The 22,924-nt window shown below is 38.5% G+C and overlaps 1 protein-coding gene across 1 annotated transcript; it reads right to left on the bottom strand.

The window, feature by feature from the left end:
• Window positions 1–2,641: 2,641 nt before the first annotated feature.
• Window positions 2,642–5,426, bottom strand: LOC142177560 (E3 ubiquitin-protein ligase RING1-like). The gene is made up of 2 exons (XM_075246701.1): window positions 4,441–5,426; window positions 2,642–2,900 (listed from the first exon to the last, which is right to left on the bottom strand). Exon 1 carries the CDS (start codon window positions 5,383–5,385, stop codon window positions 4,441–4,443), a length of 945 nt encoding a protein of 314 aa, XP_075102802.1. The 5' UTR covers window positions 5,386–5,426; the 3' UTR covers window positions 2,642–2,900.
• Between the last annotated feature and the right edge of the window lie 17,498 nt (window positions 5,427–22,924).

The following is a 22,924-nucleotide window of genomic DNA, read 5'->3' on the forward strand; positions in this document are numbered from 1 at the left end:
AGGAAATGATGAGACATTCCTTTTCTAATCCATAGTTTAATATTGAGATAATGATCTGTGATCTTATTTTATTAATTCCTAATACAACACAATGATTTGTAGGGCCCAATAAATGGGCCCGAAAAATTACGGTTTCGCCTCGCATTTCTCGGACTATTTTGTCAAATGCCCGTTAGAATTTGGGGTTCATCTTTCTATAAACGATTATTTTAGGGCCTTTTCACTTTTAATCAAATGCCAGAAACTATTTATGTTTGATAGTGGAAGATTGTATAATTTTAGTAAATAATATAGAGAATGTATATATATACAAAAAATATATAAAAGATATTATTTCGACTATTATTTTAAAAGCGAATTTTTTTCTATTATTTTATAAGGGCCCATTTATATGGGCCTTTATTTTGCCAAAACGCTAGAAAGTGGGCAACAAGCTTTTTAGCCTGCCAATCGTTGCTAGCAGTTGATCTTCCCAACTCCCCTGTTAATTGTGTATAAAGATTTAAATTATATAGTACATCAGAATGTCCACATTTTTCAGTGCATTTTTAGCAATTATAATAAGGTATTACTATATTAATTTCTGTTACCAAATTAGGCTTACGAAAAGGGGACAGGAAAGCTACAACTGGACCTCAACCTCTCTTTCAATTCAAAATGGGGGTGACCGAATCACCTCATCTTCTCATTTCATCGTTGCTCATTCTTGTTAGGCCAAACTGTTTGGCTTTTCCTTCTTTGTGAAGGAAGTACAGAAGATCAATTTATTTTAATATTCTAAATCCTCGTGCATTTTTTTTTGTTATACTAGCTGCAACAAATCGATTAGTAAGAAGAATTGATATCACTCACCCGATTGGATGTCAATTAAATGGATGGATAGGCATAGCAAAAAAAGAAAGGATCACTAACACGCGCGAGTAGGAGGGTCGGGTAGGATATGGGTCGGGTCGAAAACGGATAATGAAAAAACGGATAAATTATCCGACCCGACCCATATTTAATACGGATAAAAAACGGACTAACCGACGGATAATATGGATAACCATATTATCCATGACTTCTTGCATATGATTACTTTTGGGAGAATTCTTAGTCTCCCTAACTTGAGAAACCCTCAATTTGAGGCTTTACAAATGTAAAAGTTAGACCCATAGGTTATTCATTTTCTAAATGGATAATATGGTTCTTATCTATATTTGACTCGTTTTTAAAAAGTTCATTATCCAACCCATTTTTTAGTGGATAATATGGGTGGTTAACTATTTTCTTCGAACCATTTTGCACCGCTACGCGCAAGAGAAAGCAAGCAAGACCCAAAAAACCTGCTGCTACCATAACCGTAAGCACTTCACTCGTTCGTAAGCCCTTAGATATAGGCACAACCCAAGACTTGACTTCAAGTTTTTATGAAGACCAAAGTTACAGAACAAGTTAAATCAAGAGCAGAATTTTCAAGAGAAAAGTCTGCTAGCTAATAGCAGACACTAGCGCAGACATTATTACCACTAAGAGATGTTCATTATGGAAAATTTTACCCCTTATGGCAAAGGTATACACCCTATTTATTATAAACCAAAATTATTTTAAAATATTATTTTCTATAGCTATCTTTTATATTTTATAGCAAAATAAGTATTTATGGTATATACTACCATTGAGACATAAAATACGCTATTTATGTTTTTCCTCTCTTAGATAGCTGGACATATCTATTTTTAAGGGATTGTCGTTACTGTATTCATGAATACATGTGAATACATGCGCGTACAGCTGTATTCATGAATACAACAGCGCGAATACATATGAATACATGCGCACACAACTGGACTGCCCTGATTTTAGGCGCTTTTTGTTGTTGTATTCATGAATACATGGCGCGAATACATGCGCGCACAGCTGGACTGCCCTGATTTTAGGCACTTTTTACTGTTGTATTCATGAATACAGCAGCGCGAATACATGTGAATACATGCGCGTATAGCTAGACTGCCCTGATTTTAGGCGCTTTATACTGTTGTATTCATGAATACATGGTACATGCGCGTACAGTTGGACTGACCTGATTTTAGGTGCTTTTTGCTGTTGTATTCATGAATACAGCAGCGCGAATACATGTGAATACACTACCGTAACAACTGAATAGTAGCTATAGGAAATAATTATGTATATGGTAGCTATAGGAAGTTAATAGCCACTAAACAATAGTGGTTTCTGAAAATTCAGATAGCAAATTACAGTGCAGAACACTTCCGATGCGACCCCCAATTGCAATGCTTGAGCAAGATAGATAAAGAAGTGCTCTTACTTTTTCTCTTTATGTCTGTGCTTCTAGCCACGCTTTAGGGGTGGAGTTGCAGAAATAGTCAAAAGTAACTTACCAGCACTGAAGTAATTAACAGGGTCATGGTAGTCAGAAGGGATTTATTTTAATGCACAAGCAGCAGCTCACAATGAAGATTAATAATTTGACAACATTCAATTCAGGCGCACAGCATTAATGATATTAGGCCCTATGCATTTGAATGTCAAATCCACAAAAACATAACGAACCTACTCCTCCAACTAGCATCATAGGCCTATGATGAATAAAATATATGTAGCAAAGAAATTCATCAACTAGCAGCACAGAGATCAATCAAAACAAAGAACAACGCAATCCACAATATTCACGTGATGGAGCACAAAAGAGAACTTTGGACATCTCTGAAACAAATTGTTGACAAAAACCTTGTATTACTATCTAAAATTCTGTAAAACATGTATCTATGTTAAAAGATGAAATCAAACCCTTTAGCTTTGTAGGGCTTTAGCAGTTTCTTGTTATCTACCCAAAAACTCCTCCAACTTTGTCATGCATGATACACGCTGGCAAGCAAGGAAGCCAAGTAAACTTTAACCTGTACAGTAATTAAAGCATATGTTAAAATAAAATTGAGTTTGATTGGTCAAATATAGCCAAGATAAATAAAAGAAAGAGCTTTTAAATTAATTTGAGTTGATAATTAATCAAACTAAAAAAGAACAGATAAACAAATGAAAAAATGATTTTAAGCTGTATAGGTTGGGTTTTAACCAGTTGTTTAGCCTAAATTGGTCCCGTCTATTTTGATCCAGGCATATTTTGGGCGGGTTATGATTAAGCCCATTTATTCATTCGATTCACTTTAACGTGCAAAAGTTGGTTCAACCTGCCTATTTGACAACTTGAGCAAATTCAAAACTTTAGAGTTCAATGGTGAAATATCATTAAAACATATCACGCACCAAATACCAGCAGATGTACAAAATGAAGAAGACCAACAAGATGTATAATCTCACATTGAAGAGCTCAACAAAGGCTTAAGGAGGACATGTAATAACTCTACCCATTAATAACGCAGGAAATACATGGGATACTCAGTCTTCTTCGTACGGTATAAAATTCAGGAGATAACGTCACTCTTCTCAACTTTTTGCTGTAAAGGTTTTCATAAAGATTTGGTCACTATCCCTTGTTTCAAGAAGTGGCATAATGGGCATTTCAATGGCTATTTATTTGTACATTATCATATAAAGACAAATACAAATAACTTCTTAGAAAAAGAACGTCTAATTGTCTATTATGCTGTAAATACATTTGTAGATCTACAGATAGCAAAGTATAAGAGGCTAAATTAAGACATTCCACAACCAAACATGCAGTTTAAAATCCCACATATAGAGAGCTTGTCTCAGTAACCTCTACTAGCCAAGCTTGCTTGACATATCTACATATGTTGCCAACATTGTTAATTGGTTTATACAAAGCATATAGGAATATATATAGGAGTAATAAAAAATATGAATCTGAAGAAACAGAACTGTTGACTAAACACATTTCCAAAAGAAGCTTAAATACAAATCACTCTTCAAGGTTAATGGAAATTTTTATAGCAAATGCCTCGTGGATCCACGTAATTTAATTATTTTAGATGCAAACCTAACGCAACCCCCTCCTTAGTCTATTTTTGTGACCAGGCTATACACTGAACATAGGAACATAAAAATGGACCTAAATAGCCCCAATGGATGTAACTGATCCATATAACCGAACCCAACTGTTCTGGAATTAGGTATAGCTGATTGACTCAAATGCCTCATGAACACAGTTAGATATGTCCCAACTACCTGGTAAAGTGAAGAACAACAGTTTAGCCACTTCCATACTCGAGAGTTCCTTAAACATTTCTAGCACTTAGGGTATATCAACTCCTAGAGTCAAGTCTATGAATTTCTGTTTTAAACAGTACTTTAAACAACAACAGCAACTACTACGCCTGAGTATCAAACAAGTTGGGATAAGCAATATGAATACTGGCTGACCACATTAATCCATTTAAACTACACAGTATTTGAATCGAACGAACTGAACAATCAAAAAGATTCAAAAAAGATTTACAGTTTGGTATATATCTCTACCTAATTCGACTCCCTGTTCTGCTGTCCACCACGAGACTCTGATCCTTCAAAGTTCCCCCAAGGCCATTGCAACGCTATAGTAGTAAACCTTCTCCCTCCTATTGCCCCACCACTTCCTCCAGAACCCGAACCACCACTGCCGCCCCCACCACTCGACTCCCCACCACCAGCATTATCCCTTCCCCTATTCTCATAATCAGGATCATCCGTTGGCAACTCGTATCGACAAACAGGGCACGAATTATGCAACTCAAGCCACGGGAGAATACAACCCTCATGATAAACATGCTTACATGGCAGCTGTTTCACATCTAACCCTAGCTCAAAATCATCCTTACACACAGCACACTGTGCCAGCTCGGATTTAAGCAATTCCTCATTAACTTTAATACTGGGCAGCCCCTCAACAGCTGATTTCGATGCGGGTGGGGTTCCATAGCGGTTCGGGTCATTTTCCGCTAATTGTTGGATCAATTCTTCAAAATGTGGCCCAATAAAATAGTCCCCTATGTTCGCCGGTAACCCTAACCCGCTACCCCCATTACCCCCTTCAATCACGAATTCGAAGTTGATACCACTTGCCCTCTGAGATGATAAATGGGTCATAAGATAGCCAATCGGGTCGAAACCACCCGACCCGAGGATCTCGTCCCTAGGGTTTTGGGCTGAGGAGTAAATTCTAGGGTTTTGGGAGTCAAGAGAAGCGGTGGTAGAGCGAGAAGGATTAAATAAAGTGCTGAACAAGGAGTAACCCGGGTCGGGGAAGTTCGGATATGGATCCGGGTCGGGATCCGGTTCTTCGTATTCTTCAACGAAGTCAGAGTTGCAAGTAGGACAGAGGAGATCGCCGGTCGGAGAAGGGGTGATGGTGACGGTGTTGCTGCATTTGTGGCAGAAGTACAGCGATGCGCCGTCGCCAGCGACGGTGATTCCAGCGGAAGACATTTTTTGATTTTTCACAAGAGAAAATTGGAAGATGAAAAGAATGTGGGGCAGTTGAACAGTATATATGTATATATATATATATATATATATATATATATATATATATATATATATATATATATATATATATATATATTTATATATTTAAAAAAAATACTCATAGGGTTTGGGAAAATGGCAAATTAACCGGACTTTAGGTACTTATTTCGAATTCTGGAAAACGATACGTATTCTTTTTTGCTTCAGATTTTAAAAAAGAAAAGTTTTTATGATTGCTAAGACGAAGAAAATTCAAGAAATTTTATGTAGCAAAAATTGTTAGAGTACGTTCGGGTATAAAAATAAGCAATTTTTCTTTTTGAATTTAATGTTTAAGGTAATATATTGATGATACATACTGAGTACTTTATTAGTTCATTCTTTGCATTTTTATTTTTAAATTTAAAATTAATATGGATTTTACGGTTTGCTAAAAAATAAATATAAAAGGAAATTTGAATTTTTTGTTATTCTAGATGATTCTAGTGAATGACTAGCATCTATTAATTGTAATATTGTTGATCAATTAATTTGATTGAGTCTAGTATTTAATTTCACATTTTATTTTATTTCACATATTTAAGTTAAGACGGTCTTTTCTTTGACAATTAGAACTTCGTAGTATTTGATACTATAAGTTTTTGAAATAAAAGAATATACACTTTAGTAGCTTTTTTCTTCTTCAATTCAATCAACGATATTTCATTGTAAAATGTTTAGGATGTTATAAAATAACGACTGTAAAGTAAATAAATCAAAGTATAGAGAAAAACTGATATATTATTCAACTTTAAAGTGATGTATATAATGAACTAAAAACTATTCTATTTATAGAAGAAAGAAAGCAAATGCGAGGCTTTTCAGGAAGTAGCTGCAAGGCTTTTCAGGAAGCAGTTGAGAGGCTTTTCTTGAGATGCTTTGTAAGATGGGTGCATGAGCTGCTCGCAACCTACCTATTTAATAAGAAGTTGTTGTAAGTTATTTCGTTGAGTTGCTTGCAACCTGCTTGCATCAGCTGCTTGTAAATAAATTTTAATAGAGTACTAAATGGATAATCTTCTTCAGAAAGATTATCTACAACGCGGTAATAAATGGACATCCATAATATAATATTTTCATAACACTGCTCATTTGATGTTTATTAAAAGATAATGTGACTCGTTAAAAACTTACTAGGAAAAATTCAGTGGGAAAAAATCTTAGTGAAGGAAAGAGAGTACAACGCGTATTTTACTCCCCCTGATAAAAAACTTGCTTCAAATATTTAAGTCTCTGCATTTCAATCTTGTATACCATCTTCTCAAAAGTTGAAGTTGGCAAAGATTTAGTAAATAAATCTGTCGGATTGTCACTTGAACGGATTTGTTGCACATCAATGTCACCATTTTTCTGAAGATCATGTATGTATAATAATTTTGGTGAAATATGCTTCGTTCTATCTCCTTTTATAAATCTTCCCTTCAATTGGGCTATGCATGTTGTCTTCGTATAAAATTGTGGGTTTTTATCACATTCCAAACCATATTTTTCTCGAATTAAATGAATGACTGATCTCAACCATATGCATTCCCTACTGTCTTCATGAATAGCTATTATCCTGACATGATTTGAAGAAGCAATAATAATAGATTACTTTGTGGAGCACCATGATATGACAAATACCTCTACATGTAAACACGTACCCGATTTGAGACCGAGCTTTATAGGGATCAGATAAATAATCTGCATTTGCATAACCAACAAGATCTGCACTACCTTTGTTAGCATAAAATAAACACATATCAAGAGTTCTCTTTAAATATCAGAATATATGCTTAATCCCGTCCCAATGTCTCCGTGTAGGAGAAGAACTATATCTTACTAGTAAATTAACAAAAAATGCTATGTTAGGCCTTATAACATTAGCAAGATACATAAGTACACCAACTAAGATAGGATATTTCAGGACCAAGGAGTTCCTCATCATCTTCTGGAGGTCAGAACAGATCCTTATTCACTTCAAGTGATCAAACAACTATTGGTGTACTTATAGCAACCCTTTTGAGAGGATGCTACTTACGAAACAAATCTAATTTACTACTTACAACATTAAAACGATATTAATTAAAAAAATATTCAGAATAATTTAGTAGCAGAAATAGGCCCATGCGATGAGGTCCAAAGTGCAATATTTTTATTTTTGAAAATACTCTTCATAATTTTTTTTAAAATAAAATACAATGTCAAAATATCAACATAAGATGATATAACCCTTTTTGAATAATCAACACGTTAACGCAACTTCCTAACAAAATTATACTTTCATTCAACATCACTGCAAGTTTGTATTATATATAAATTTCAAACTATCAGGTATAAAAAGGAAAACTTGTTTTCTCCTTTGTACATATTTACAAGACAAAATATAAATTCAGTATATTACAAGACTTGAGTTAAATAAGTTACCAAATTTAAGTTACAAGATTTTGGTCTTAAGATCCAACAAGACTCCAAATAACATACATAAGTGTGACATATATATCATGTACATATCCCAAAATTATACAAAACCATGGTGCATATGCAAATGTGATCTCCATAAGTGCTCCCAAAAAGACTACTTCATAAGGTAGTCTTCAAATTTCATCCCGTACATTACCTACGATAGAAAACAACTATCGCTAAGCATAAAGTTTAGTGGCGTATAAACTTTGGGCTTGGAGCCATTAAATTCTCCAATTCCCCTTTTCAGTTATAGGTAGCTCATATTTAACATAATTTAAAACAAGTGAATAAATATATCAAAATTATCAAATATCAAACCTTGAAGTGTTTCTAAATATCAATAACAATGTTCAAGAGTCGAGAAAACGTATACTATCAATCCAAGAGAGTTTGCCAAATATCCATTTTTCGCCCAATATGTACGTCATGCTATCACACTAAGCATGATCAGATATCAAGATGGATCGAAACCCTAAATCAAGTAGGGTCAAAACCTAATAGTCAAGAGAGTCAAGAATCATATTAAAAATGGCTTTCTAGTTCGTACTTAACACGGACAAGTTCCATAATTTAAGACGAACTACAAATCCAAAGTCAAGATAGCAAAAGATCCGAATCAAGAGGCATGCCAAGATGAGTGACAAAGTCACTGCCACAAGAAGGACAAAGTCCCAACAAGAATGCAAAACGATTAAGCAATCCGTACGAGTGGGCGATTTAGCGAATATCTTACAATACTTGATATAACACAAATACAACAATATAAATTGAAGACAAGAAAAAAATAAAATATCAGGTTATTCAAAAACTCCAGCAAGTAAAAAAAGTACAAAGTTTATACACAAACCTTGGTGTTTTACCACAAAACAGTTCAACCACAACTTGAGGACGTTCGAATCGTCTACGCCATAGACAAACCAAATTCGTCCACTTCCTCAAACACTTTCCCTTAGATTTTACAAGGGTATATATATACCTTAAATACATAATCAAATATCTATATAAGTTCAGTGATTTAACATGTCAAACTAAACATGATATTGGTGAAAATTACCCAAAATATTTGAAACAGGAATTCTGGATAGTATCACTATCTTGTGTTGTGACTCAGTTTTGAAGATGAAAAATGACAAACTAGACTGTATGATCTTCATTGCAGTTGTAGATATATGTCTTAGCATTTCAGAACATCTTGAATCACCCCAATATCAGTTTCGTACAAAAAGTTATGCTAACATTACTAACAATAGTACATGGAGTATTTTTAAAATTGAAAATCTTGGCAGCACATGCCCTGTACTTTATGATCCCTTTTCGGGTAAATATATGCAAACTTAGATTTTGGTTCCTGAATAAGAGTTATAGATCTAACAATAACAACCGCCCAGTATAATCTTACTAGTGGGGTCTGGGGAGGGTAGTTTGTACGTAGACCTTACCTCTACCCTGGGGTAGAGAGGCTGTTTTCGATAGACCCTCGGCTCCCTCCCTCCAAGAACTCCCCACCTTGATCTTGGGGTGACTCGAAATCACAACCTCTTGGTTGGAAGTGGAGGGTGCTTACCACTAGAGCAACCCACTCTTGTCATAAAATAGATTTCCAGAAATTCTTAGATCACTTAAAACGGAGCTCTATACAAAAAGATATGAAGAAAATACTAATAGCTGTCTAGTATAAAAACGGATTTAGTAACTTACCACAAAAGAGAGGAGCAGCTTGAGCTTCACCAAGAACAAGTTTTGCTGGTTGGTTAACTGGAGATTTATGATGGTTTTCATGAAGTTTTTCAGGTGATAAGAAGGAGAGAAGGTAAGAGTTTTCTTTGTCTTGAAAGAATGAAATATGAGAGGAGGTTATGGAAAAGCAAGTCAACCAAAGTAGTATCTAAACTTTGGATAAATATGAAAAATGTGGCCGCCCAACCTACTAAATATCTTTAGATAAATATAAAAGGGTAGCAGCCCAAAACTTTAATTATATAATGTATTTAATAATAATTCATCAAAATAATATCAAGTGTTACACATAGCAACACCATGGAACTTCTTTGTTAATAGTAACACAACCTAAAGTAAGGAATTTTCATATATTGTCAATTTCATGTTTAGGAAGTGCGAAGTAAAATATCTCATTATAAAGATGCTCAATCTAGAATGCAAATATTAGTAAAAATTTGGGGTGTTACAGTACTAAATGGGTGCGCTTTGTCCATGTAAAAGCGTTTTAGGACCCAATATGTATAGGCAGATTAATGGATAAAGATCCCGTATGCTAAATGTTCAATTTGCAGATTAAGACAAAGTTTTGTCTTTCCAAGATCTTTCATCTCAAATTCTTTCTTAAGATATTCAATTGTCTTTTGGAGCTCTTCTGGAGTTCCAACAAGATTTATGTCATCAACATAAACAACATAACAAATTCTGATGCCATTTTCTTTATAAAAATTCATGGACAAATAACATAATTTATGTAACCTTCTTTCAGCAAATATTCACTGAGGCGATTATACCACATACGCCAAGATTGCTTTACAAAGATCTTTATAATATGATTGAATACATTTCTCGAGATTTTAAATATGCTTCAGTCATTTTAAATCGTTCAGGAATTTTCATGTAAATTTCATTATCAAGTGAACCGTACAATAAGCTGTAACTACATCCATTAGATGTATTTCAAGCCTTTCAAGCCTACCACGCTTCAGGCGTGCTTTAGGTTCACTAGCTATCATGATAGTAGATGGTCCTACTGGGACATCAATTCGGATAGGCACATTCTCTGCAGGGATATGTGACTTAGTTATCCTTTTAAAAAATTAATTATGACAGAAAATATTAAGTATAATGTGTCGGTCTGAGACGAACAAGTGATGTTGCATGCAAGATAGCATGGCCCCAAATAGTAGTGAACAATTTTGTTTTCATAAGTAGTGGCCTTGCTATCAATTGCAAGTGTTTAATAAATGACTCTGCAAGGACAATTTGAGTATGAACATGAGCTACAAGATGTTCAACTTTTATTCTAACTGATAAACAATAATCATCAAAAGTTTGAGATGTGAATTCTCTAGCATTATCAAGGCGAATAACCTTTATAGGATAATCTGAGAATCATGCACTTAATCAAATTATTTAGGCTAATAGCTTTGCAAACGCCAGGTTGCGAGATGATAATAGGTATACATGAGACTACCTTGAAGATATATCTATTTGGACCATAAAATATCTAAACAACACATTTGGTAGGTGAATAAGTCCACATATATCCCCATGTATATGCTCTAAAAAGGAAGGGGATTCAATGCCAACCTTCATTGGTAATGGTCTAGTGATCATTTTGCCTTGATAACAAACATCACAAGAAAATTCATCATTTGTAAGTGTCACGACCCAATTCTATTTTAGGTCGAGATGGCGCCCAACACCGTTGCTAGGCAAGCCAACCTTAAGCAATCTAGTGATTTCCCATTTTAATAAATTTTTCAAGTAAATAACTTCCCTTAATTTAAAAGATTTAATAAATAATAGATTTAGAATAATTAAAACAGAAGCAGCTAAATGCAGTCATAACCGTAGAAATAAAGCCAAAACTATAAGTCTACTAGTGTGTGCCAAGACCTGGTGTCACAAGTGTATGTGCTACCGCAGATAGAAATAGTACCTGTGATCACGACATCTGAGGCCACTGCATCTGATCTGGACAGAAAAGCATAGAACCTAGCTGGAGTGCCGACTGGATGGCCTCCGCCTGTCTGAACAGTAGCTGCCTGGCCTCCACCTCTAGGACAACCCCTGCCCGCCTGCCCTCTGCCTCTGGGCGGCCGGACGACTGGTGCTGTAATCATGGGCTGATGACCCTACTGTACTGCCTTGTCCCAAACCCTGGGGCAGAACCTCCGCACATGACCGGGATCCCCACACTCAAAACAACCTCTCGATGCGGTGATATGTTGTCCTGAAGTCTGACCCTGATTGCCTGAATACCCACTGGAAGAACCCTGAATGGTTGGTGGGCGGTAAAGACTCTCTGGAATGGCACTAAAATAGGTGCTGGAAGAACCCTGAATAACTGGTGGGCGGTAAGAACTCTCCGGCATGGCACTAAAATAGGGTCACACTGGAGCACCCTGAGGAGGCGGCGGTGCTGGATATGTGAGCCTACTGGGATGACCCCTTATGGACTGACCTCTGCCCCGGCCGAGGCACCTCTAAACTCTCCGGAATAATGGACCCTCTTGTCACGTTGCATCTTCTCTCTACCCCTCTGACAGTAACCCTCAATCCTCCGAGCAATCTCCACTACTAGTTGATAGGAATTCCCCATCTCAACCTAACGGGCCATAGTAGCCTGAATACCTGAGTGCAACCCCACAACAAACCTCCGCACTCGCTCCGCCTTAGTAGGAAGTATCATAAGTGCATGGTGAGACAATTCAGAGAATCTCGCCTCATAATCGGTCACTGACATCTGACCCTACTGGAGCTGCTCAAACTGGAACCGCAACTCTTCCCTCTGAAAGGGTGGGATATACCTGTCCAAGAATAGACGTGTAAATTAGTCCCAAGTCATGGGAGGAGAACCTACTGGTCTGCCAAGAAGATAAGACGGCCACCACCTACGGGCCCTACCCTCTAGCTGGAAAGTAGTGAAATCCACCCCATGAGACTCCAAATATCCTCATGTTTTGCAGTTTGTCCCTGCACCGATCAATGAAGTCCTGGGGATCCTCATGTTGCTCACCTCCAAAGACAGGAGGGTGTAGCCTAGTCCATCTGTCCAATAGCTTTTGCGGCTTGCCGGCCGCAGCTGGTCTAGGCTCAGGTGCCGCTGCTGCAACTGGCTGGGCGTCACCTATGGATAGTGCACCCGGGGTCTGATATACGTCAGCCGCATGACCTGGAGCCTGAGTAGTAGGGGTCTGTGCTCCCCCTCCCGCCTGAGATGTGGCTGGGTCAGCTGGAAATAAACCAGCCTCGATCATAGTATCCATGAACCGTAGCATACGCCCCATAACCTCCTGAAAGCCCGATACTGATATGAAATCGACCGGGGCTGGCTTTGTTGCGGGCACCTCGCACTGCTCCTCAACAATAGGATCCTCTACTGGATCCGCTGATGGTACAACTGGGGCAACTCTGGGACGTCCTCGTCCCCTACCTCGGGCAGGTGCTCTTCCCCCGCCTCTACCTCGACCTCTAGAAACAGGGAGAGCAGCCTCTCCCGGGTCAGGAACGTCTTCCGTGCACGTTCTCACCATTTGTGAGAGAATAAGAGAAAGAAACTTAGTACATCATCAACTGCACGATAGACGATGAATAAAGAGTGGTTTCCTAACACCCTACAGCCTCTCGAAGATAAGTACAGATATCTCCGTACCGATCTGCAAGACTCTATTAGGCCTGCCCGTAACTTGTGAGACCTACGTGAACCTAGTGCTCTGATACCATGTTGTCACGACCCAATTCTATTTTAGGTCGAGATGATGCCCAACACCGTTACTAGGCAAGCTAACCTTAAGCAATCTAGTGATTTCCTATTTTAATAAGTTTTTCAAGTAAATAACTTTCCTTAATTTAAAAGATTTAATAAATAATAGATTTAGAATAATTAAAACAGAAGCAGCTAAATGCAGTCATAACCGTAGAAATAAAGCCAAAACCACAAGTCTACTAGTGTGTGCCAAGACCTAATGTCATAAGTGTATGAGCTACTAGTAGAATATACAAAAGAGTACTATACAGCTGTCTGAAACAAAATAGACAGAGAAATAAGGCAAAAAGAAGACTTCGGCTGCTGCAGAATGGGCTCGGAAGATAGCTCACCGTAAAGTCTCGCAGTAGTAATCAAGCGTGCACGCCAGACTAATATCCAAAAGTACCTACCTCAGGTCCTGCACATCAAGTACAGAAGTGTAGCGTGAGTACATAAACAACATGTATCCAGTAAGTATCCAGTCTAACCTCGAAGAAGTAGCGATGAGGGGTCAACTTTGACACTTACTATTTGCTGAAATAATATGCCAAAATTTAGAAATGAGCATGGATTTCGTGAATAATACTGAAAACCCAATAACAGTAAATAATAAATAATCCTTTCACAAGTACTAAGTCCCGAATTTATTTTTCACTGTTTAACAATTTATATCTCAAGCCAATAAAGCAATATCAATTATAAATGATTCCAAAGATGTATCGTGCGCAAATTATACCAAGGTTGTACGGCCCGATCCAACATAAATATTTAAAATGTGCACTGCCGAGGGTCGAATGGCTCGGACCATAGATGCATCTATCTGCTACCGAGGCGTTCGTCATGCTCCACAAAGAAAAATACTTTAAAGAAACATAAATTCCCAATAACAGTCAAGTGTTCCATTCACAACTTCAAGTAAGTGAAATTTAACCTTTTAAAAATTCCTTTATAAGTTTCCAATCTAACTTAACCAGTTAAATTAACATTTAAGGGTGCAAACATCTCAAGTATAGCATGATATGGGTCCTAAACTACCCGGACAATAGCATAAATTAGTAGCTACGTACAGACTCTCATCACCTCGTGCATACGTAGCCCCCACAAATAGAAACACATGTTACTCAATTCCCCTATGGGGATAATTCCCTTTTACAAGGTTAGAAAAGAGACTTACCTCGTCTTAAAGCCTACTTTCCGGTCCAAGATTGTGCTCAAACCCTTAATTTGGTGCCAAACGACTCGAAACTAGTCAAATATTATATAAAATGATCAATACCTGTTCAAAAGTTCATATCTTAACTATCAAAGTGATTTCCTAAGCCTATTTGAAAAATTCCTAAAATTCACCCCGGGCCTACGTGCCCGGAGTCCGGAAACTTTCGGAGAAAGTTGTTACCCATAACACTATGAACTCAAATATATGATTTTCACTAGATTCCATAACAAATTTTGTGGTTAAATCTCCTCTTTATCAAAACCTAGGTTTTCACCTAAACCCCAAGATTTTCACTAATTTACATGTTATAATCTACCCATAAGCTATGCTTTTAACTCACATTTGATAGGAATTACTTACCTCAATTAGTTGATGAAAATCCCCTCTTTAACTAACTCCAAAATCGCCCCCAAGAAGTATAAGAAGTGGGCAAAATTCCTAAGTCTGGTATTTAAGACAACCCCACTGCCCAGTGAATATCGCACCTGCGGTGCCGCTTCTGCGGAGGAAAACTCGCAAGTGCGATCCTCCCCCAGTCGGCCAACATTCGCATATGCGTAGCTAGAGCCGCTCCTGCGCGACCGCTCCTGCGGCCATTGACATGCGCCTGCGGACATAGCCGCTTCTGCAATTTCCCCCATTGCACCTGGGCATTTGCAGGTGCGCAAACTCGCACGCATCTGCAGGTTCATGGCCAAATTCTCCCAGCCACTTTTGCGGCACGAACCAAGCATCTGCGGGCTCGCACCTACGGCCCAAGGCTCGCAGGTGCGGTTACACCAAAACTGGTGCAACCAGTAGCCCTCTTTAGTTTAAAACTCAATCCGCGCATCGTCCGAACAGCATCCGGGGCACCCGAGGCCCCGTCCAAATATACCAAGAAGTTTGGAATCATAAAATGGACTCGCTCAAACTCTTGGAACGTACAAAACAACATCAAAACTAAGAATCACACCCCAAACCAATTGAATCAAAATATGAACTTCAAGTTCTTCAATTTACTCCCAACGCACCGAAACGTACTTAAACTACTCGGAATGACACCAAATTTTGCGTGCAAGTCTTAAATGACGTTACAGAACTATTACCATTCTCAGAATTCCATTTGGACCCCGATAACATCAAAACCTACTTCAAACCAAATTTAAAGAACTTCAAAAACCTTCAAAGAACCAACTTTCACTATTAGGTGCCGAAATGCTCCTGGGTCATCCAAAACCCGATCCGAACATACACCCAAGTCCAAAATCATCATACGAACCTATTGGAACCTTCAAATCCTGATGATGGGGTCGTTTACTCAAAACTTTGACCGAAGTCAAATTTAGCCTCTTTAGCCAATATTAAAGAACCAAGTGTTCCGATTTCAACTCGAACCCTTCCAAATCCCAAACTAACCATCCCCGCAAGCCATAAAATAGTAGAAGCACGTACGGGGAGTCTTATTTAGGGGAACTGGGTCCTAAAAAGTAAAACGACCGGTCGAGTCGTTACAGTAAGAATTTTCAAGTTCTTTAACGGATACCTACTAGAATTTTTAATAATTCGTCTCTTCGTTATTGATCCAGGATGACCCAAGCGACCATGCCAAAGCACAAAAGTATTTGAATCAGCAAACTTCTGATTTATGATAAAGTGTGCTTCGACTGTACTAATCTTTAAATAGTATAAGCCAGAAGATAAAGTTGGTAACTTTTCTACAATGCACTTCTAGCCAGAAACATTCTTTGCAATATAAAGATATTCTACATTCATTTCATCTATCATTTCAACATGATACCTATTCTGGCGGATATATATAAAACTCAACAATTTTCTTTTGGACTTGGAAGAGAACAATGAATTGTCTATAATAAATTTTGTTCCCTTTGAGATAAATATAGTGGCTCTTTCAGAGCCTTCAATCAAACTTATATTACCAGTAATTGTAGAAATATTTACTTTTTCTCTTTGCAAATAAGAAAAGTATTTCTGATCTTTGAATATGACATGAGTTGTTCCACGATCAATTACACAAATATATTCATAATTGGTCTTTGATCCAAACATAATTTGAGGATTATCCATATTTTTCAAAATAACATAAACAAAATAAATATTATAGTAAACATCATTATCAAAGCATAACTTTTATTTATGTACAATAATTACATAACCATACTATCTAATATAAATTTCTACTGATTCATCACTGATCAAATGACTTGTTTCTCCTTCTGGGAGTGCAAAGTAATCAGCTACATCCAAATGCATGAAGTCAATATTATCTTCAGAAATAAAATTTGCATCAGCATTTTTCTCTGTCTTCTTTAGAGAAGCTTGATAAAGCTTAACCAGGTGCTTTGGCGTACGACAAGTACGTGATCAATGCTCTTTTCCTCTACATCTATATCATGCATTTTCTGCATTTGTTGCTTGCACCACTTCATGTTTTTGTTCCTTCCATTTCCACTGCTGGTGGTGAGGAGGGTTCTTTGGTACATTATAATTTCCATGATTAGAGTTTCTTCCTTGACCACGGCCATGACCACGGCTGGGGTCACGACTTCTTCCACACTTAGCTTGGTGGAAGTTCGTCTCATTCACTTCAGGGAATGGATAAGAACCAGTAGGTCGGCTTTCATGGGTTTTTATTAATAGCCCATTATGTTGCTCGGCCACAAGAAGATGTGAGATAAGTTTATAATATTTTTTTAATCCCATCTCTCTATATTGTTATTGCAGGAGCATATTCGAGGCATGAAAAATGGTGAAAGTTTTCTCCAGCATATCATGATCAGTAATATTATCATCACATAATTTTAATTGGAAAATAATTCTGAACATAGCAGAATTATACTCACTGATAGATTTAAAATCTTATAGCCTTAAATGAGTCCAATCATATCGTGCATGTGGAAGAACGATCATTTTCAGGTGGTCATATCTATCTTTCAAATTATTCCACAGTATAATTGGATCTTTAACAGTAAGATATTCCATTTTCAAACCTTCATCATGGTGATGGCGTAGGAATATCATTGATTTAGCACGATCTTGGTTTGATGCTTGATTTTTATCCTTGATGGTGTCTGCCAGTCCCATCGCATCAAGATGAATTTCAGCATCAAGAACTCAAGACATGTAGCTTTTGCCAAATATATCCAGGGCTACAAATTCACGTTTAGAAAGGTTTGACATTATTTAAAAAAAGAAAGTTCGTACCTTTGATACTTTCAAAGTATTTGCTCGAGATGGTAGAGTCTCATGCTGATAACATGTTATAAACTAAAAATTGTAAAATAAATAAACCAAATATAAGAATAGAGAGAAACTGATATATGTCATGACCTGGAACCCCAACCTCGAGGTCGTGATGACGCCAACATCCACTTGCTAGGCAAGCCGACGTGAGATAGTTAAATAGCCAAATTTTAACAGTTTAAATAATATGATGATAAATAATGAGAGATAGGAATTCAATCTAATACAACACCAACATAAGTCATGTAATAATATCTACTCCCAAAGATCTGGAGTCACGAGTACATGAGCAACTAGAAGTTCTACAAATAGAGTCTGAAATAAATAAATCTGTTTCAAAAGAAATGAACAGTAAAAGAGGGAAGAGGAAGGGGACTCCAAGGTCTACGGACGCCAACAGATCTACCTCAAGTCTCCGTATGCAATCATTTGAGCTGACGTACCTCACGCACCGCTGGGACCAATACCAAAATCTGCACAAGAAGTGCAGAAGTGTAGTATGAGTACAACCGACCCAATGTACTCCGTAAGTGTCGTGGCTAACCTCGACGAGGTAGTGATGAGGCTATGACAAGACACCCACGTATATATATATATATATATATATATATATATATATATATATATATATATATACATACACACACACACACACACACACACACACACACACACACACACACACAAAAACAGAAATTAACAATGTACAATTGGGAGGGTATATGCGAAAGGGGGAAAAGATATGATAACTACGATAGGTATGACATCACATGATAGCCAAATAAATCGTCAACCGATGAATACAGATAAACAAATGGTATATGGATGGCACGAGATCACCCTTCGTACTTTTACTCTCATCCTTACCATGAAGTGATGACATAAGTAAAATAAAATGGCAAGGCATCACCCTTTGTGCTTTTACTCTCGATCTCACCTTGTAACAATGAATAAATGATATAAATGGTAAGATATCACCCTTCATGCTTTAGTTCTCTTTCGCACTATGTATTAATCAATAAATGAGATAAATGCAATGGCACGTCATCACCCTACGTGCTTTAACACTCTTCCTTACCATGTAGTAAAGAAAATATAAATTCGAGAAATAAATAACGCAGAGAATGTACTTTCCGTCAAATATGACGCCAAGATACCAAACTTCAACTTCCAAAATACTCAACAATTACTAACTAAGCAATAATTACGGAAGGAATGATCAAATAAGTAATAATCAAACCTAAACATGGATATCATAATTAAAAAGGCAAAAAATCACAAGGAAATAAGTTCCACCTGCATGCTTTATCCCAACAACAATGCATAAGTGCTCGTCACCTCACATATACATTGTACCCACACGTTAATCATGTAGCAAATAGGCAAACAAGTCCTAATCCCTCAAGTCAAGGTTAACCACGACACTTACCTCACTCCGCAATCAAATCAAAGCTCAACCGGGGCCTTTCCTCTAAAATCCTCCTCCAAACCAATCGAATCTAACCAAAATTGACTCAATAACATCAAACAATACTAGGGAACTCAATTACAATACATAAAGTTAAGATCTTTACACGTTTTCCAAAAGTAACAAAAGTCAACCTAGGGCACACTTGGTCAAAACTCGAGGTTCGAACCAAAATCCAATTACCCATTCGCCCCCGAGCTCGATTATGTAATTAGTTTTGAAATCCGGCCTTAATTCGAGGTCTAAATCCCAAATTTACAAAAATCCCTAATTCTACCCAAATCCCTAATTTCTACCATAAAATCCTAGATTAAATGTTAAAAACTTATGAAATGTAATGGGTAATTGAAAAGAAATAGATTAAAGTCACTTACCAATAAATTTAGGAAGAAAATCTCTTGGAACAATCGCCTTTAGGGTGTTTAGGGTTGAGAGTTTGTGAAAAATGAGCTAAATCCTGTATTCTCAGCTTTTTGTCTAGGCGCAGATGTCGCAAATGAGACCTGGGGTTCGCATTTACGCAAATGCGAATCCCGCAAATGCGAAGAATCCATCACAAATGCGAGGAATCCCACATCTCTGCTGTCATCACAAATACGACGATTTGTTCGCATTTGCGAACATGGACCCTCTACAAAAGCGACTAAGTGATCGCAATTGCGACCAACACCCAGGCCATCATCGCAAATACGATAGGGAGTTCACAAATGTGAACTCTTCAGGCCACCGTTCTCTTCGCAAATGCGAGCATGAAGCTTGCAAATGTGACTAATTTCTCGCAAATGTGAGATCTGAGCACCAGCAAAAATCTGATCTCCTATGAACTCTTCGAAATGCGTCCGAAATTCACCCGAGCCCTTGGGGCTCTAAACCAAACATGAACAAAATTCCAAAAATATCATACAAACTCGATCGCGCCGTCAGATGACTCGGCCTCACGCCTAGCTGGAAAAGCATAACATCGGGGATGGCCCCCTACCACTCTGAACTACGTCTTTGGGATGATCTCTAGCTAGCTGGCCTCTACCTCTAACGGCCTGACCTCCACCTCTAACGGCCTGACCTCCACCTATGGCTGCCTGACCCTTGCCTCTAGCTGGCTGAGCGGGCGGTGGAGCAACCAGTGCCGGAATCATGGCACGAGAACTCTGCTGCTGTATGCTGCCCTGTGACCTGGGGCAAAGTCTAGCAATGTGCCTCGGATGCCCACAACTATAACAAGTCCTTGACTGCTGTGACTGCTGACCCTGGAACTGGCCCTGTCGACCTGGGTAACCACTCTGATAACTCTGGATCAGAGGTGCACTAACAGGAGCTGGTGGTGCACTGTAGGCTAGCTGCTCAGGATGAGACACATAAGGACCCCGACTGCCCGAAGCATCATGGGATGCCTGAAGCACTGACTAAAATGGCCTGGGTGGGTGGTCTCTACCAAAAGTACCCCTGTCTCCAGATGAGGCACCATTGAAACTATCGGAATGAAGAGGCCTTTTATTAGACACCGACCCCGTCTCCTGAGTAGGAACCATCTCGATCCGTCTAGCAATATCTACGGCCGTCTGGAAAGAAATATCACTTTCGGTCTCATTGGCCATCTGTAGCCTGATAGTGTAAGTGAGCCCATCAATAAATCTCCTCACTTTCTCCCTCTCAGTAGGAATCAAGATAATGACATAGCGAGCTAGGTCCACAAATCGAGTCTCATACTGGGTAACAGTCATATTGCCCTGCTGAAGATGGTTAAACTGCCTGCGGTACTCCTCCCTCAGAGTGACAAGAATGAACTTCTCTAGAAATAGCTGTGAGAACTGATCCCAGGTAAGTGCAAGCGGCCTAGCTGGTCGAGTCAATATATAATCTCTCTACCACCTCTTGGCAGAACTAGTCATCTGAAGCACTGCGAAATCGACCCCATTGGTCTCAATTATACCATGTTCCGTAGCACCTCGTAATAGAGGTCTAGATAATCCTGTGGGTCCTCTGAAGGTGCACCACTAAAATAAATCGGAAAGAGCTTGGTAAACTTGTCCAATCTCAACAAAGACTCAGAAGACATAGCGGGCCCGTCACCTGCCTGTGCCGCAACAACCGGCTGAACCACCCCAACTGGCAGGGCTGCTGGAGTCTGATACTGGGGAGCCGCCTGCTCCGAAGTGTGAGTAGGGGGAGTATGTACTCCTCCCCCATCCCGAGAGATGGCTGGTACCACCGGGAATGTACCAGTCTGGGCCACACTCTCCATAAGGCCAACTAAATGAACTAGGGCGTCCTGAAGCTCTAGAGTGGCTATGAACCCCTCTGGGACCTGAGCTGCTCCTACATGACCGTCTGAGCTGGAACCTCCTCCTCGCGATCAATATGAGGCTCTACTACGGGAGCTGCTGCTCGAGTTTTAGGCTGAGCTTTGCCTCTGCCTCTACCTCGGCCTCTGGCTGGGCCTCAACCTCAACCCCTGGTAGTAGCTACCACAGGGGGTTCCGGCTCCTTCCCGGCTATAGATGCGGTGTGTGTTCTTTCCATCTGCGAGATAAGAAGAATAGAATGGTTCAATCATCAATGATAGAATAAAATCGCATGATAGAGAAAGAAAGAAGTGAAATTGTTCCTAACTCCATAGCCTCTGGAAGATAAGTATAGACGTCTCCGTACCGATCCTCCCGACTATACTAAACTTGCTCATGACTCGTGATACATAGGAAACCTAGTGCTCTGATACCAACTTGTCACGACCCGGAATCCCAACCTCGAGGTCGTGATGGCGCCTAACATCCACTTGCTAGGCAAGCCGAGGTAAGATAGTTAAATAGCCAAATTTTAACAGTTTAAATAAAATGATGATAAATAATGAGAGATAGGAATTCAATCAATACAACACCAGCATAAGTCATGTAATAATATTTACTCCTAAAGATCTGGAGTCACGAGTACACGAGTAAGTAGAAGTTCTACAAATAGAGTCTGAAATAAATACAACTATTTCAAAAAAAATGAACAGTAAAAGAGGGAAGAGGAAGGGGACTCCAAGGTCTGCGGACGCCAGCAGATCTATCTCAAGTCTCCGTATGCAATGATCCGAGCTGACGTACCTCACACACCGCTGGGACCAATACCAAAATCTGTACAAGAAGTGCAGAAGTGTAGTATGAGTACAACCGACCCAATGTACTCTGTAAGTGTCGAGCCTAACCTCGACGAGGTAGTGATGAGGCTATGACAGGACACCCACGTAATTAAATATGTACAAACACACACACACACACACACACACATACATATACACACACACACACACACATACATACACACACCACACACACACACACACACACACATATATATATATATATATATATATATATATAACAACAACAAAATTCAGAGATTAACAATGTACAATTGGGAGGGGACATGCAAAAAGGGGAAAAGATACGATAACTACGACAAATCACATGATAATCAAATAAATCGTCAACCAATGAAGACAAATAAACAAATGGTATAAGGATAGCACGACACCACCCTTCGTGCTTTTACTCTCATCCTTACTATGAAATGATGACATAAGTATAATGAAATGACACGCATCACCCTTCATGCTTTTAGTCTCAATCTCACC

The sequence above is a fragment of the Nicotiana tabacum genome, chromosome 23 (genome assembly GCF_000715075.1).
Source record: "Nicotiana tabacum cultivar K326 chromosome 23, ASM71507v2, whole genome shotgun sequence".
In the NCBI taxonomy this organism is placed as follows: domain Eukaryota; kingdom Viridiplantae; phylum Streptophyta; class Magnoliopsida; order Solanales; family Solanaceae; genus Nicotiana; species Nicotiana tabacum.